This window comes from Somniosus microcephalus, chromosome 6, assembly GCF_052327205.1.
Source record: "Somniosus microcephalus isolate GS21.2 chromosome 6, FLI_Smic_1.0, whole genome shotgun sequence".
In the NCBI taxonomy this organism is placed as follows: domain Eukaryota; kingdom Metazoa; phylum Chordata; class Chondrichthyes; order Squaliformes; family Somniosidae; genus Somniosus; species Somniosus microcephalus.
The window spans coordinates 44,426,534-44,443,130 of NC_140992.1; the positions used below are offsets into that span (position 1 = coordinate 44,426,534).

At 41.2% G+C, this 16,597-nt stretch overlaps 1 protein-coding gene across 4 annotated transcripts in view; it reads right to left on the reverse strand.

Annotated features, from left to right (window-relative positions):
* Positions 1-1,031: 1,031 nt before the first annotated feature.
* The window catches only part of abcc5 (ATP-binding cassette, sub-family C (CFTR/MRP), member 5), a 108,854-nt gene continuing 93,288 nt past the window's right edge, over positions 1,032-16,597 (reverse strand). For all 4 annotated transcript variants that reach the window (XM_085990118.1, XM_085990119.1, XM_085990120.1 and 1 more), the window contains 6 exons: positions 12,866-13,055; positions 12,526-12,685; positions 8,320-8,398; positions 6,852-6,965; positions 5,283-5,447; positions 1,032-4,945 (listed from right to left, as the gene is read on the reverse strand). In XM_085990118.1, coding sequence (XP_085846244.1) covers positions 4,844-4,945; positions 5,283-5,447; positions 6,852-6,965; positions 8,320-8,398; positions 12,526-12,685; positions 12,866-13,055 — 810 coding nt within the window. In that variant the 3' untranslated portion in view covers positions 1,032-4,843. The remainder of the gene's footprint in view (positions 4,946-5,282; positions 5,448-6,851; positions 6,966-8,319; positions 8,399-12,525; positions 12,686-12,865; positions 13,056-16,597) is intronic.

The window sequence follows — 16,597 nt, forward strand, 5'->3', positions numbered from 1 at the left end:
ATGACCACTGGTTGCTCATCCAACACCATTAACACTTGGCTACCATACCCATAAGCTATGCAAAACTTCAGTGAGGGTTGCTTGCTGTTAGACAGCTCCATTTTTTTGCATTGATATTCAGTGCAATAGATGAAATTTTCAAAATTATGAAAAATTGAGAGTAAACAATTAAAGTTTGTTTCGACTGGTTGGTGAACTGCCAACATTGGGCCAGAGACTTGGGATTATCACGGCATTCATTTTATTCCTCATGCCTCAAGTTTTTCCCATGTTAAAGACACTATACTATGCAAGGTGTTGCAGGTTTCCTACACACAGGGTGTTTACAACATGGACTGCTATACCACAAGTGCTTATTAAGGCACAGACTACATCATTTAAAAGGGAATTAGGTAAGTATTCAAAATAAAGGATATAAAAAGGATGCAGGGACAGAGTAGGAAAATTAGATTGGCGTACTAAACTCCAGTTGACTGTTCAAAAAGCCTCCATCAATGCTGTAATTTTTATCATTTCCATCCAGTACAAAAGTAATCATTTTTTAAAAACCTGCACCTTAAAAGCCATCATCTTAAAATAGATGTGATAGGCTTGCAGTGTCCGAAGCGGATACATTCAAGAATGGAGTCTTTCAGAAGCTGCCTGTAGGGAGCCAAACATGTCATTTTGAATATGTGACAGGCATTTAAAATGCGTGAATAATAATGGAAAGTCCAGTTTCCAGTCAGCATGTACAAGTTAGGTCCAGTTCTCAGAATTCAGTAATATATCATCCCCCAATTACACAATAAATATACACTCTGTGCACAGCTAGAATTTCCATTTTTTTTTTTTTTAAAAACAGAAAGTATCAAATATGTAAATTAAGTTTAAAAAGCATTTTTAATGATCACAATGAATATGCCAGCATTGTTTCACAAAGATAAATCTTGACGGAGTTGTTAGTATGTTTTCTAATTTTTGAAACTGGTTCAACCTCCACAAACAAATCAATAGGCTGTCATCCAAATAGGAGGAAAATCACAAAGACACAGTCTCTTAAGAGTTTAATATAACAAAAATCATACAAATGTGGTCTTCCCCCAACTCCATGAAGTCATTTTCGAGTAGGCGACCTATTTTTTTTTGAAAGGGTGTAGCAGCAAGTTGATGCAGTAAGACAATCAGTGCAAAAAATTAGGAAGCTCAACTGATACAAAACTTTCGCTCCCTGTTTCTCAGTTTGTATGTGGGAGTTGAACTATATTTAAAGAATGTTGACGACTACATTTACAGTAGGTAATCTAACATTCTTCCTTCAACTGCTAAATGCATTATACCAATGTAGTACAGAAAAGAAATGGTAAGTTCTGGAATGTTAGTTGGGATGAGTTGCAAAATAAAAATGGTGACAATTTGAAAAAACTGTAACTTGCTCCATGTTCTACTTTGCAGTTATTATCCAAAGGCGTCTGCAAGTTTGCACAAGATGCACATTGCACACAAAGTACATGACCAGCGGAAGAACACAAGAAATGTATTCAACAGCCAAATAGCATCATTTGTAAAAAGTGAAATTGATTGCCTTTGATGGGAGGGTTCATTCATGTGGATAGACATTCCCCTGGCTGCGACTGTTTGTCTTGTTCACAACCCATACTAAGTCTTAAGCTGACAGATTCATGGAATTTATCTTGCAACAGTGCCATACTTGCATGGGTGAAGGATTGGAGAAAATGCCATTATGCTTATTGATGTAATTGCATTATTGGTTCGTTATTACTGTGATATTACAGATTCGTATCTTCAGTGAGGATGCCATACTCTGCCCATGTTTTACTCTGCCCATGTTTTTTCTATGTGGGCCCCACCTAGTGAAGGATGGAACCTGTCATGAAATTAGCAACTGTGCACGGGGCTGCACTCTGCACTGACCACTGGAATAAATCTATGCAGGATCGTAAAGATGGCAAATGGCTTCAGCCTAAAGCGTCAGGTCAAGTGCTGCAGCCATATCCTCGTCAGTGCTTGACTCAGTTTAGATTGTGGTGAATCTGACCATTGAAATGGACGACTATAAATGACAGATCTTGTCGAAGGTACAATAATGTCTTGGTTGTTCACCAATCCCAGATAGGACCTGCTGAACCATGATCTTTATTTTCCTCTGCTGAAGTCCTTGCCAATTAGTCATCCATATGGGAACTCCACAGGGGGCACTGTACAGTGTGCTGGAACTCTGGGGTGCACTGTACAGTGTGCTGGGAACTCCACAGGGGGCACTGTACAGTGTGCTGGGAACTCCACAGGGGGCACTGTACAGTGTGCTGGGAACTCCACAGGGGGCACTGTACAGTGTGCTGGGAACTCCACAGGGGGCACTGTACAGTGTGCTGGGAACTCCACAGGGGGCACTGTACAGTGTGCTGGGAACTCCACAGGGGGCACTGTACAGTGTGCTGGGAACTCCACAGGGGGCACTGTACAGTTCACTGCCCTATTGCCAGACACCCTAAGCTCGGAGTCAGACAATTGTGTTCAAGTTCCACCCCAGGACTTGAGGTTGACACTGTAGTGTAGTACTAAGGCAGTCAGTATTATCAAGTGCTGTCTTTCAAATGAGACTAAATTGAAGCCCCATCTGACTATTCACAAGGATGTAAAGGTTCTGAAGGCTGTCCCAGCCACCAAAAATAGATCAATTTCTCATTCATCTCATTGCTCGCCATGGGATCTTGCCATTCACAAACTGGCTGCCACATTTACCTACAAAAACAGTAACTACACTTTAAAACAAAACTGAGGAGCACTTGGAGACATCCCGAGAGCGTGAAAGGTGCTGCATAAATTCAAAGCTTTTTCTTTCACATTACCTGTATGATCTGGAGCATGGTGACAATCAAATGTTTCCTGCAGGAAAAAGGTGCTCAGAACCAGAGTTGAGCATAAGTTTAAATTTTCATACACTTAGAACTGCAAAGAAATACTGAAGTAAACAGTTTTTCTGCCTCAATGGAACCGTCACTATTTAGTTAGCAACCATTTCTGTATTTCATCATTCAAGAGGTTTCTTGTTTGCATATGCATATGTCTTGAGAAAAATCACTTCTATGGAAGGGTGTCGTCAAAGCAGAGGGTATCGCCGTATTCGTTTCTTCCACACCACTGCATCCATCAAAAGCTGCAGTCAACTGGTGTAAAATAGTCAATGTGCTTTTCCCTCCTCCACCCGCCCCCCACAAAAAAAAAAGCTGAATCCTCATTTTGCTGATTTACACTTGATTCTGTATATGTCCGGAGTGTGATCTCTTAGGTTTTCTTAGACGAGCTGAACTGATACCTCACGGTTGTGTGGAATATTGAGCACCGCCATGATTCTTCCAAGAATACTTCTCAAGGCTAGCTCTGTTGAATACTTTGGCAAACTGTACACATCCTGTAAGTTGAGATGTTGGCAGACAGTGGAAATACAGATTGTATGTATGTCACAGGTTTTATAGCAGTACGTACAAATCTTGACACTGGTAATGGCAAAAGCTTAAAGCTTTCATCAACACAACCAGCTAATGGAGGTATTACATTGGAGTTTGGGAAAAGAACATTCTAAAAACACAGAAATCAACATTAATGATTTGTGCAAGATTTTGCCATTCTGCATAGACTTCCAAAATATTTCACAAGAACTTTAGAGTATGTTGGTAAAAGGATGGTAAACCAGTAACAAAATAAGGTGGTAAAATACTTCCTTGTGTAGCAACTAAACTTCTGCCACCAATAGATGAGAAATAATTATATGCCAGTAGTTTTTACCTGGATATGAGTAAAATAATTTTTAGACATGGTTTCAAGAAAGATTACATGTCTTGCCATCTATTTTTCAGTTTTATCATCCACACCCAATACAAGTATTCATGGTTTATTGCTAATATTTACTGAGGTACAAAAACTAGAATAAGTTTAATGTATTAAGTGTAAAATAGTTTATTTATATTTAAAGATTTAACAGGACAGGTTTGCTTAGTTTGTAAAATCATGCTAAGGCTCTAAGATGTACAAGGTGACAAATACGTGCGACATTGTCTGGACTGGTAAAACAAGCCTTCTATGGTAACAGCAGTAACCACTTTCATGTGGCCTTCAGGAAATAGCTTATACCCACAGTGCACATGGACAGTAAATGCCGACAGTACAATCCTACAGTAAAATAAGTTGAACCTGAGGTATATTTTTCCCCAATAACAAAAAACCCCAAAGAAATTTGTGTCATACTAGAATCAGAATGATTAAAATACATCCATTCAGTACCATTACCAAAGCAACACCCACTGCTGTCTGGATTAAACGGTGATGGATATTAATTTGTTGATTTATGAATTGGTGCACTCTTTATTCTATATAAATATAGCTCAACATTGACAACTGTCTCACAGTTAAATAGCAGACTCTGATACAGTGCAAAACTGTACAGGAGTAGAATATAAAAGAAAGCACAATATTAACAGTGCAAAAATAGAATACAAAATAAAGTACAGCATGTATGCACTGCAAATATTCTATGTACAGATTTATAGACCTGTAATGTGTAAAGCTTAACTATAGGCATATGGGACTATCAACATCCAAGGCTCCCTGAACCTTAAGAGTGCATTTGAAATTAATAGAATGAACTCAGCTTTTAATTATGAAATGTATAAGAAAATATGGAAAACAAAGTCTTAAAGTGTAGCTAGAACTATTATGAAGGTACATGAATGGTGCAAGCTGCTGTAAAACAACTGAGGATATGTTGTCCCTGGATAGAGAAATGGAGGCAACCTGTCACAGGCAGCAAGTAACTTGATTCTGGAGAAAATCCTGTCGACTATTAGCCCTTTACAGCGACCTTATTTTCAGCAACAGCAAACATTGCACAAAATCTTGAGTTCTCATTGGCTAGAAGAACAGACGGCTCATCAAATTCCATAACCTGAAAGAGGATATAAATATTGCTTTATTAAACTATAAAGTAGGCTTGTCTTATCACTAGAGGATGCTCACTAACTGTAGAAATGTTCCTTCACCAGTAATTCCATACCAGTTAAACTTGACAAGCTATAAATTCAGCTAACATCCATGATTTATATACAATATCCATGGTGATTAAAGAAAATGTGGAATTCTATTTGTTAAGCACTTGTTCAATACTGAAACTCAACAGGATCTACTTTTTTCTTTAAATGTTCTGTTAAGCATGCATAATTAAACAAACTCCCCCCTTCTCTTGGCAGGATTCTTTCCCAATAAAAACTGGAAATTTTTGTTACCTGGCCCTGACTTAGCACCATGATGCGATCACAGCTGAGAACTGCATTCAAACGGTGAGCAATGGTCAACATTGTACACTCAGCAAATGATTCCCGGATTGTTTCTTGCACCAGAGAATCCGTTTCTGTATCCATGGCAGCTGTAGCTTCATCCAACACCAGGATCTGTAACATTCAGAAACAGAACTTTACACATAGACTAAAGAAAACATTTAAAACAATTGTTCACCTGGGGTAGCATTCATTTTTAAAAACCAGGAAATATCTTTCATACACCTACAACATGAAGGCAGGCTACTAACATGGAGAATCAGAATGAAGAGGGTATTAGTTTACTGCGGGAGACAAATCTCCATTTTGGAAAGTAAGTTGGGTTGAGGCCCAAGTATCACACTGTCCCTCATGGTACGTGACAATTGGTTAAATTGCTCTTTTAGTACACTAAACACAGCAATAAGATGGTCTTCCAAATAAGCAGCTTTATTTAGAACATCCTTAATAATTCAAACTGAGGGTATATATTAGGTTATTCAAGACCAGGTTTAGATTCCAAACAAGTTCCATGAACAGTCCATTTTGGATTTGTCTTCCAGGTTCCAGTGATGAAATGGAAATCAAACATGTTTTTCTAAGAATCTTTCCAGAGAGGCATGGTTAGAAGAAGTGTGCTGCCATATGTATGCAAATGAATAGAAGCATCTGAAACACAATGGGATTGATTCCCTGTTCACAACACCAAGGAACAAACATCTTCCATGTTGAATTCTAAGCCTTATTTATAGAGGTTTTTCTTGAGGCTGCTAATGTGTCGCCTATAATCAGCTCAACAAAAGGGATCTCCTGTCGCAGCCTTTATCCCATCTCAGAGTTATGATAGGAAATTTCTCTGGTGAGGAACATGTCAATTGGCAGTGCAAAGTTACAGAACTTCTGAAAATCACCTTATGTTCATTTGTAACAAGGACTGTAGAAAGTTTTACAGTTCATCTGACTGGTCCCAAAACCAAATACCCCTCAATCACCAACTCCCTCAGGTACATTTTCCCTTAAATTTTTCCACACAATGGATCTCCGCTACTTCCCTGGGTAAGCCACGCCATATATTCACCACCCATCACTGGCGGCAAGCATGATAGTGGAGAAAGAGCCAAACATATATACAAACATACAAAAAGAGAGACAGGAAAACGCCAGCTGGTCCACTGAGTCAGTCCCAAACAGCCACGACATATCAAAGCATTGTGACTCATGTTCCTGCTCACTAGTGGTCATGTAATTTCAAAGGAGAGGCAAAATAAGGTAAAAAAAAAACACCCGAGGCCAATTCAGGGAGAATTATTTTTGGCATTTTCTCTGTGATCCAGGAACTTCATTTGATTGCCTGAGGGGGTCAGTGACCATGAGGTACAAATCCAAGGCATTGTAGGCCCAATTTCCCAATCCATAATCAGCACTTGCAAGACTTTATTTCAGGCGTGTAGCCTTGCAAAATTACCCCCTTGATGTACATGGAATGATTATTATTTTATTAACACCCATCAAGAATCTGCCCTGCCTTTCAACTCTTACCTTACATCTCCGCAGTAGGGCCCTAGCCACACATATTAACTGTCTTTCTCCTACTGAGAAATTGTCTCCATTCTCCACCACCTCAGATTCCAATTTTAAAGGCAGCTGAGAGATCTGCATGGAATAGAAAAGATAATAAATCAGTTTGAAGGCACCTTATAACTAAAACATTTGGGCCTAGAAATTCGGTGGGCTGCGCCACCAGTTAGCGCCTAAAGAGGGCAGTCAGTGGCTGTAGCGCTACTGGCCGCGCCTTCCGCGATATTCAGCGGGGGCGCTAATGGTGGCGTTAGCCTGTTGCGGTGCACCGCCACCGATGACTTCATCGGTGTGCGCAGCGCCCCGATCGCGATATTTGGTTGCGAACGCCGCAGTAGCGCCGTTCGCTACCCGCGCCCGGTTCACGGGGCCTTGCTGTGCCGCAAGTTAAGGTGGAGGTGCGGGGCGGCCGCCTGCCAACACCTCCGTCCCCGGCCTCCTGACCCCCCCCCCCCCCCCGCGGCATTGCCGGCTGTTTCCCGAGAACCTGGCACTTCTCGGTGCCGGGCTCTTTTGCCGGCACTCGCGATCGGGGATCGCGCTGTTACAGGCCCCTCCCCCTTAACAATGGGAGGAAGGCCTGCAGTACCGCAGCGTGCCGTGCCGCAGCGTATGGCGCTGCGGCACGTTGCGCTGCAATATTCAGTTTCAGCGCCCTAAGAGGGACGCGGAGCGCCTCAAGCCTCGCCCCGACTCCCTCTAGGGGCGCTGAAACTGAATTTCTGATGTTTGCTAATGCTCCGAACGCTGCGCAAAAATCAGTGCCCAGGTGATCTTGGCGCCACTTTGGCATCTCAACCCAATTTCTAGGCCGATGTGTTTTACTTCCCAGTGCATAAGAGCTCTTTACAGCTACAAACTCCAAAAAAGCTATTTATATTTAAAAAATCTCAATTTTTAGCTGTGCTCCTAGTATCAGCATTCAGCAAAGCCAGTTAAACATCACATTCCTGGATGTGAATTAAAGCTCCATGTACTCTGCCTCAACCTCAAAGAAAATTGATTTGGTGTATTGATGCTGCAGATCCATTTCCACTAGGAAATTACACCAAACATTTTTCATGAGCCTTATGACTGAAAAGAGTAAAGTGCAAGTGTATGCAAGCCAATAATAAACATCCATCCATTAGCCAGAGGTGGATTTAAATCCAGCTCACAATGCTGAATGGACACAGTTCTAACCGACACCACCATGCAATTCTACACATTCTGAATAAATAAATAAATAAACTTTATTATATACTTAACAAAATTCTAACAGGGTGCATATCAGTTTCATCCTCCATCAATACCCAAACCTAGATTGTTACTAAAAAAATCTTCTTTATCAGTTCAAATAGTTAACTACTATACACGTTATCTATCTACACCTTTACAGTGCTGCAGATTATACAATACTGATCATAAATAATTCATTTACAGTACTTACACATTCTTTCATGTGTGTTCGCTCCAGTGCATCCCATACCTGCTCCTCAGAATACTGTTGAAAAGGATCTAGATTGTATCTGCCAAAGTAAACAAGAAAACGATACAGTTGTTAATTCAGGGCCTGCCCACAACTCTGGCTGAGCACTGTGGAGTAGCAATAAACTGTAGAAATTAGAAAGATTTCCAATCCAATCCCAGATCTATACCGAGCTAGCTTATCTCATTGTGGTGAAGCATCCATATGCTAATAAGTTCAATTAAACAGCCTATAATGAAAGACAAGATCACGGCTGCCATCAGGACAGTGTATTTGAGACAGGATTTTGGAAGATCATTTTGTAAGTTCTGGAATTAGCCAGCTGACTGGAGGAATTTAGAGCCAGTTGGGAATCTGTTCAAGCATGACAAGGTTGTGGAGGGGTGTCAACAGCCATGTGTAGGGCTGTAGAGAGGGCTTTAAACTAAATAGTGGGAGGGAGGGTTCAGGTGGGCGGGAATTTAAAAAGTCAAAGTGAAAGGAGAAGGCAATAGAGCAGGGTAGCGATAGGGGTAATGGTAACCAGAGTGTGACAGGAAGGGACAGAAAGTGCATCAGAAAGTGGGGTCAAAGCACGGAAAAATAGTAAAATGACAAAATTAAAAGCTCTTTATCTGAATGCACGCAGCATTCGTAACAAGATAGATGAGTTGACGGTACAAATAGATATAAATGGGTATGATCTGATAGCCATTACACAGACATGGTTGCAAGGTGACCAAGGCTGGAAACTGAATATTCAGGGGTATTTGACATTTCAGAAGGATAGACAGAAAGGAAAAGGAGATGGGGTAGCTCTGTTAATACAGGATGAAATCAGTGCAGTAGTGAGAAATGATATTGGTTCAGAAGAGCAAGATGTAGAGTCAGTTTGGGTGGAGATAAGAAATAATAAGGGAAAGAAATCACTGGTGGGCATAGCCTATAGGCCCCCTAACAGTAGCTACACTGTTGGACAGAGTATAAATCAAGAAATAATGGAGGCTTGTAAGAAAGGTACAGCAATAATTATGGGCGATTTTAATCTTCATATTGATTGGACAAATCAAATTGGCCAAGGTAGCCTCGAGGAAGAGTTCAGAGTGTATTTGGGATGGTTTCCCAGAACAATACGTTGTGAAACCAACCAGGAAGCAGGCTATCTTAGATCTGATACTGTGTAATGAGACAGGATTAATAAATGATCTCATAGTAAAGGATCCTCTAGGAAAGAGTGTGATCATAGCATGGTTGAATTTCAAATTCAATTGGAGGGTGAGAAAGTTGGGTCTCAAACCAGTGTCCTGATCTTAAACAAAGGCAATTACAAAGGTATGAAGGCAGAGTTGGCTAAAGTAGACTGGGAAAATAGATTAAAGGGTAAGGCGGTTGATAAGCAATGGCAGACATTTAAGGAGATATTTCAGAACTTAACAAAATATATTCCAGTAAGAAAGAAAGACTAAGAGAAGGGAGCACCATCCGTGGCTAACTAAGGGAGTAAAGGATGGTATCAAATTGAAAACAAAGGCATACAATGTTGCCAAGATTGGTGGGAGGCCAGAGGATTGGGAAATTTAAAAAAACCAGCAAAGGACGACTAAAAAAGAGATGATGGATGATGAGAGTAAACTAGCAAGAAATATAAAAAGATAGTAAGAGCTTCTACAGGTATATAAAAAGGAAGAGAGTAGCTACAGTAAACATTGGTCCCTTAGAGGAGACTGGGGAATTAATAATGGGGAACAGGGAAATGACAGACTTTGAACAAATATTTTGTATCTAAAACCATCCCAATAATACATAATCAAGGGGCTATAGGGAGGGGGGAAACTTAAAACAATCACTATCACTAAAGAAAAAGTACTCAGTAAAATAATGGGACTAAAGGTGGACAAGTCCCCTGGACACGATGGCCTGCATCCTCGGGTCTTAAAAGAAGTGGCTGCAGAGATAGTGGATGCATTGGTTGCAATCTACCAAAATTCCCTGGATTCTGGAGAGGTCCCAGCGGATTGGAAAACCACAAATGTAACACCCCTATTTAAGAAGGGAGGGAGACAGAAAGCAGGAAACTATAGATCAGTTAGCCGAACATCAGTCATTGGGAAAATACTGGAGTCCATCATTAAGGAAGCAGCAGCAGGACATTTGGAAAATCACAATGCAGTCAAGCAGAGTCGGCATGGTTTTATTAAAGGGAAATCCTGTTTGACAAATTTGCTGGAGTTCTTTGAGGATGTAACGAGCAGGGTGGATAAAGGGAAACCAGTGGATGTGGTGTATTTGGATTTCCAGAAGGCATTAAATAAGGTGCCACAAAAAAGGTTACTTCAAAAGATAAGAGCTCACAGGTTGGGGGTAATATATTAACATGGATAGAGGATTGGCTAACTAACAGAAAACAGAGTCGGGATAGATGGGTCATTTTCTGGTTGGCAAACGGTAATTAGTGGGGTGCCACAGGGATCAGTGCTGGGGCCTCAACTATTTACAATCTATATGAATAACTTGGATGAAGGGACAGAGTGTAATGTAGCCAAATTTGCCGATGATACAAAGATAGGTGGGAAAGCAAGTTGTGAAGAGGACACAAAGAATCTGCAAAGGGATATAGACAGGCTAAGTTAGTGGGCAAACATTTGGCAGATGGAGTATAATGTGGGAAAGTGTGAGGTTATCCACTTTGGTAAGAAAAATAAAAAAGCAAATTATTATTTAAATGGAGATTATAAAATGCTGCAGTACAGAGGGATCTGGGGGTCCTTGTGCATGAAACACAAAAAGTTAGCATGCAGATACAGCAAGTAATCAGGAAGGCAAATGGAATGTTGACCTTTATTGCAAGGGGGTTGGAGTACAAAAGCAGGGAAGTCCTGCTACAACTATACAGGGTATTGGTGAGACCACACCTGGAGTACTGCGTACAGTTTTGGTCTCCTTATTTAAGGAGGGATATACTTGCATTGGAGGCAGTTCAGAGGAGGTTCACGAGGTTGATTCCTGAGATGAAGGGGTTGACTTATGAAGAAAGGTTGAGCAGGTTGGGCCTATACTCATTGGAGTTTAGAAGAATGAGAGGTGATCTTATTGAAATATACAAGATACTGAGGGGGCTCAACAAGGTAAATGTAAAGACAATGTTTCCCCTCATGGGGGAATCTAGAATTAGGGGACATAGTTTCAGAATAAGTGGTCATCCATTTAAAACTGAGATGATGAGGAATTTCTTCTCTCATAGGGTCGTAAATCTGTGGAATTATCTGCCCCAGAGAGCTGTGGAGGCTGGGTCATTGAATTGAATATATTTAAAGTGGAGATAGACAGATTTTTGAACAATAAGGGAGTGAAGGGTTATGAGGAGCGGGCAGGGAAATGGAGCTGAGCCAAAGATCAGATCAGTCATGATCTCATTAAATGGCGGAGCAGGCTCAAGGGGCCAAATGGCCTACTCCAGCTCCTATTTCTTATGTTCTTATCCCCATGATTCGAGTGTCAGTAGCTGATTGGAATCAGTCATATCAGTTAGTGAAGCCAATCCCACGAGGTTTTAACTCGGTGGGTAGGCTACTGGGCAGGACTTCTGACCAACCCAGTTAAAAATCACATTGGGGTCCCAATTAAATCACAGGACCCCGATTTACATCTAGTAATGAGGGACCTGCCTGTTTTCGGCAGGTGCATTGCCACCATTCAGCTCATGGGTTAAAATGGCGATTGGCCGTTTTCCAGCAGAAATGGGGCGGTAAGTTGATTTTTGCTATTTTAACCACTCACCCATCCCGTTCCTGCTGGGCAGTTTGGTTAATATCAGAGCCGCTGTCTCAGTGTACAACCAAAACACCGGCCCCCTCCCCCAGTTAATTTGTTGGGAGGAGGGAAGGAATCACTTCTTTAACCCTGCTGATTGGTCCTTGTACTTAAACTGACTTATGTGGAATGGTTCCTACACAATTTCTTTCTACAAGCTTTCATTTCAACATATTGCTTCATGCAACTCTAAGTGGGGTACAAAGGTACAAGACAAGTCTGCTGACTCTAAATTTAAAAAAACTTCAACATTTTAAGGCTTATAGTACTCTAATACACAGATGCATTACATTACAGTAGCTCTTTGCAGAGATTATTATATAATAAATACATATAAATTACTAGGGAGTTGGAATTTTGCAGAACCAAGGGGCTTACCTTACAGTACCAGTGAACAAAACTGGTTCTTGGGGGATAATGGCTAGTTTGCTGCGAAGATCAGCCAAACCAATTTCAGTAATATTCACCCCATCAATAACTATTGAACCACCAGAGAGTTCAACCAATCGGAACAGTGCTATTCCTAGTGATGACTTTCCTGCCAAAACAAAGAAAAAATGCAATTTTTTCACCCACATTATTTTATTTGTCAGTTACAAACTTAACCAAAACTCAAGTTGGTGTTCCACTCCTCCCTAGGCCAACTTGAAAAGAGCTCCTCACCTGACCAACTGAACCAGTACAATTGAAAGCACATATTTAACAATGCATTTCTTACCTGACCCAGTTCTCCCCACAATACCAATTTTTTCTTGAGGTTTAATGGTAAAAGACACTTTCTTTAGCACCAGAGGTAGATTCTCACGATATCGCATCTCTACATTTTCAAATGTCATTTGCCCATGTTGAGGCCAATCTGCAGGTGGAGTTTTATCCTTAACGTGAGCCGAAGCCTCCAATTCCAGAGTCTAATGGAAAATTAAAAGAAGTTACAAGATATCTGGCATATAAATACTCTGGGGTGAGCATGGCTTCTCAAAACTGTATCAAATTAAAATTAGTTCAAAAATTAAGACCAAGAATCCCAGATGTTTTGCATCTCATCACAACTGCAGAATGAACTGGAATACAGTGAATTACTTAAATGTTTGTTTACAGAAAGCATAGCATCTATCCAATTTATACCTATCAGTAGGTCATGAATGAAAGGGAATGATGAAAAACTAGCAAGTTCATAAAAATAGCTATACACAGATACTTATATATCATAATATTTCTATTACTTTTCATATGACAGCATAAGTAAAGCCAGCAAAGTGTTATACTTCCTCATTAATGGCTTACACATACTCAGTTAACTGTTGCAAGTTTTGCAACAGAAGAAAATCTATTCTGCCAGAAATGAAAACTTTTTTCGTTATCAGAAATGTTAGACATGAAAAATAAAGCAGGAGGTTATTATGATGCCTGCACTTTAGAACAAGTATGCAGAATTATCCATTCTCCCTTTCTTCAATGCCTAACTCCACAATCTGGAGCCCTTCTTTCTGTAAGAAGTCCATTCAAAGGAACCATTTCACATAGAAATTCAGCCAATTGTGGTCAAGCTGTTTAAAAAAAGTCAATTTCTCAATTTCCAGAATGAAGATTTGCTCATTCACCATTCAATTACTGGATTTAGTACTATTAGCACTCGAAATCACAGGTTTGAGGTGTGGGGGGGGGGGGGGGGGGTCACGTGGCGCAGGTCTCATAGAGTCATAGTCATAGAGTAATACAGCACGGATAGAGGCCCTTCGGCCCATCGTGTCCGCGCCGGCCATCAAGCCCTGTCTAATCTAATCCCATATTCCAGCATTTGGCCCGTAGCCTTGTATGCTATGGCATTTCAAGTGCACATCCAAATGCTTCTTAAATGTTGTGAGGGTTTCTGCCTCCACAACCCTTTCAGGCAGCGAGTTCCAGACTCCAACCACCCTCTGGGTGAAAAAGTTCTTTCTCAAATCCCCTCTAAACCTCCCGCCCTTTACCTTGAATCTATGCCCCCTAGTTATCGACCCCTCTACTAAGGGAAAAAGCTCCTCAGCATCCATCCTATCTATGCCCCTCATAATTTTGTACACCTCAATCATGTCCCCCCTCAGCCTCCTCAGCTCCAAGGAAAACAAACCCAACCTGCCCAGTCTCTCTTCATAGCTGAAGCGCTCCAGCCCTGGTAACATCCTGGTGAACCTCCTCTGCACCCTCTCTAACGCGATCACATCCTTCCTGTAGTGTGGCGACCAGAACTGCACACAATATTCCAGCTGTGGCCTAACCAGTGTTTTATACAGCTCCATCATAACCTCCTTGCTCTTATATTCAATGCCTCGGCTAATGAAGGCAAGTATCCCATATGCCTTTTTTACCACCTTATCCACCTGTTCCGCCGCCTTCAGGGATCTGTGTACTTGCACACCCAGATCCCTCTGACCCTCCGTCTTGCCTAGGGTCTTTCCATTCATTGTGTATTCCTTTGCCTTGTTAGTCCCCCCAAAGTGCATCACCTCGCACTTTTCCGGGTTAAATTCCATTTGCCACTGTTCCGCCCATCTGACCAACCCATCTATATCGTCCTGCAGACTGAGGCTACCCTCCTCGCTATTTACCACCCTACCAATTTTTGTATCATCCGCGAACTTACTGATCATACCCTTTACATTCATATCCAAGTCATTAATGTAGACCACAAACAGCAAGGGACCCAGCACCGATCCCTGTGGTACCCCACTGGCCACAGGCTTCCAGTCACAAAAACAACCTTCGACCATCACCCTCTGCCTTCTGCCACTAAGCCAGTTTTGTATCCAATGTGCCAAGGCACCCTGGATTCCATGGGCTGTAATAATAATAATAATAATAATAAATCAACTTTATTGTCATTGTTAGTGCACAAGTGCAGTACAACGAAATGTAGGCTTGCGGCTCCCGAGAGTGTACATTTAGATTATGACATTTAACATTCATTTGGCTTGTAATACATAAACATAAACATAATAAAGTGCATTGGCAGATGTGCAAGCTTTAGAGTTTATTTGTAGAGTTCAGTAGGATGACAGCCCTGGGAAAGAAGCTGTTCCTAAATCTGGTCGTTCGGGTGTGAATGCATCTGTAGCGTCTCCCAGATGGCGGGGGGGCGAACAAACTGTGGCTGGGGTGGGTAGGGTCTTTGATGATGGTCAGTGACCTCCGTAAACAGCGTTTCTGGTAGATGTTCTCTATAGTCGGTAGCCGGGTGCCGGTAATGCGTTGGGCAGTTTTGATTACCTGCTGCAGGGCTTTCCGGTCATAGGAGCTACAGCTGCCATACCGCACTGTGTGTACGTATATGATGCGGGGGAGAATATGCAGCCAGATCTAATAATTAGTACTGAATGATCCCAAGCAAAACTCAGCAAGATTCCTATTGCCATGCTGATGTAATATGTACATTTCATTCACTTCTGGTTAACAGAAAAAACACAAAGTAGCTCTTCTGGGGGTTCCCAAATCTCTTAATATGGCCCTGGAGACCTGCCCTTGCAAGACATGGGAACTGCAGCAACGACAACATCTCCCCAAAACTCAGTTTGTAGGCTCAAAACTTGCCCCTAAATGCTCCTAATCCCCACATCTACAACAGATAAAATTGCAAAGCCTTGATGAAAAAACAAATGGCAGCATCAGCAAAGATAACACCCACATCATTCTCCATACCTACACTACAATTGCACTGTGCCACAGGAAATCTACTACTGTAATTATATGTCTGAAGTCACATGCACGAGGTTTAGTTGAGAAACACGATAGAAGGAAACACACTTCTGGTGCTTTGTCTTTAGCTGTTTTTAACAGTACAAACACAAAGCTGATCAGAAAACACAAAAAATATTCAGCTCCAGGTTAGCCACCACAGTTCCCCACTTACAGTCTAGCATACATGGAAAAAGGAAAATACAGTTCATAACTTGCCTCCATAAGGCCTTCCAGGAAGTTTCCAACTCTGTTCAATCCACATCTGAGCCCCTGGTTGCTACTCGCTCCAATCCCTACCTAAGATCTTCCCTCCTTACCCTCTGATCTTTGGCAAGCTTCCACCCTTACCACAGACCAGTCCTGCTGCTCAGGAATGATCTCTCCTCTTCAATCATTCACTTCTTGCCCTTTCTCCAACCAGCTGTGGAGCTTCCTCACCGCTCACAAGCAAAAATGAGGGAGATGAAAAAGTGTGTGCGTACGTATACATATGGATTTTATCATTTACGTCATGATTCAGTGTCAATTTTCTCTTTCTCGTGGTTAAATATTTAAAGGAGTTTTTTTTTTTTAAATTGGGAACCTTTTTTGAAACTTTTTGATTATTTACATAAAAATTACACAAAATCTTTCTCCCCCATTTCAATCTTTTCTCCAATTGTTTTACATTTAAATAAAATCTACCCAATTACAATCGAGCAAAAAAAATGTTCAAGATACAGTTGCCATGACAGTT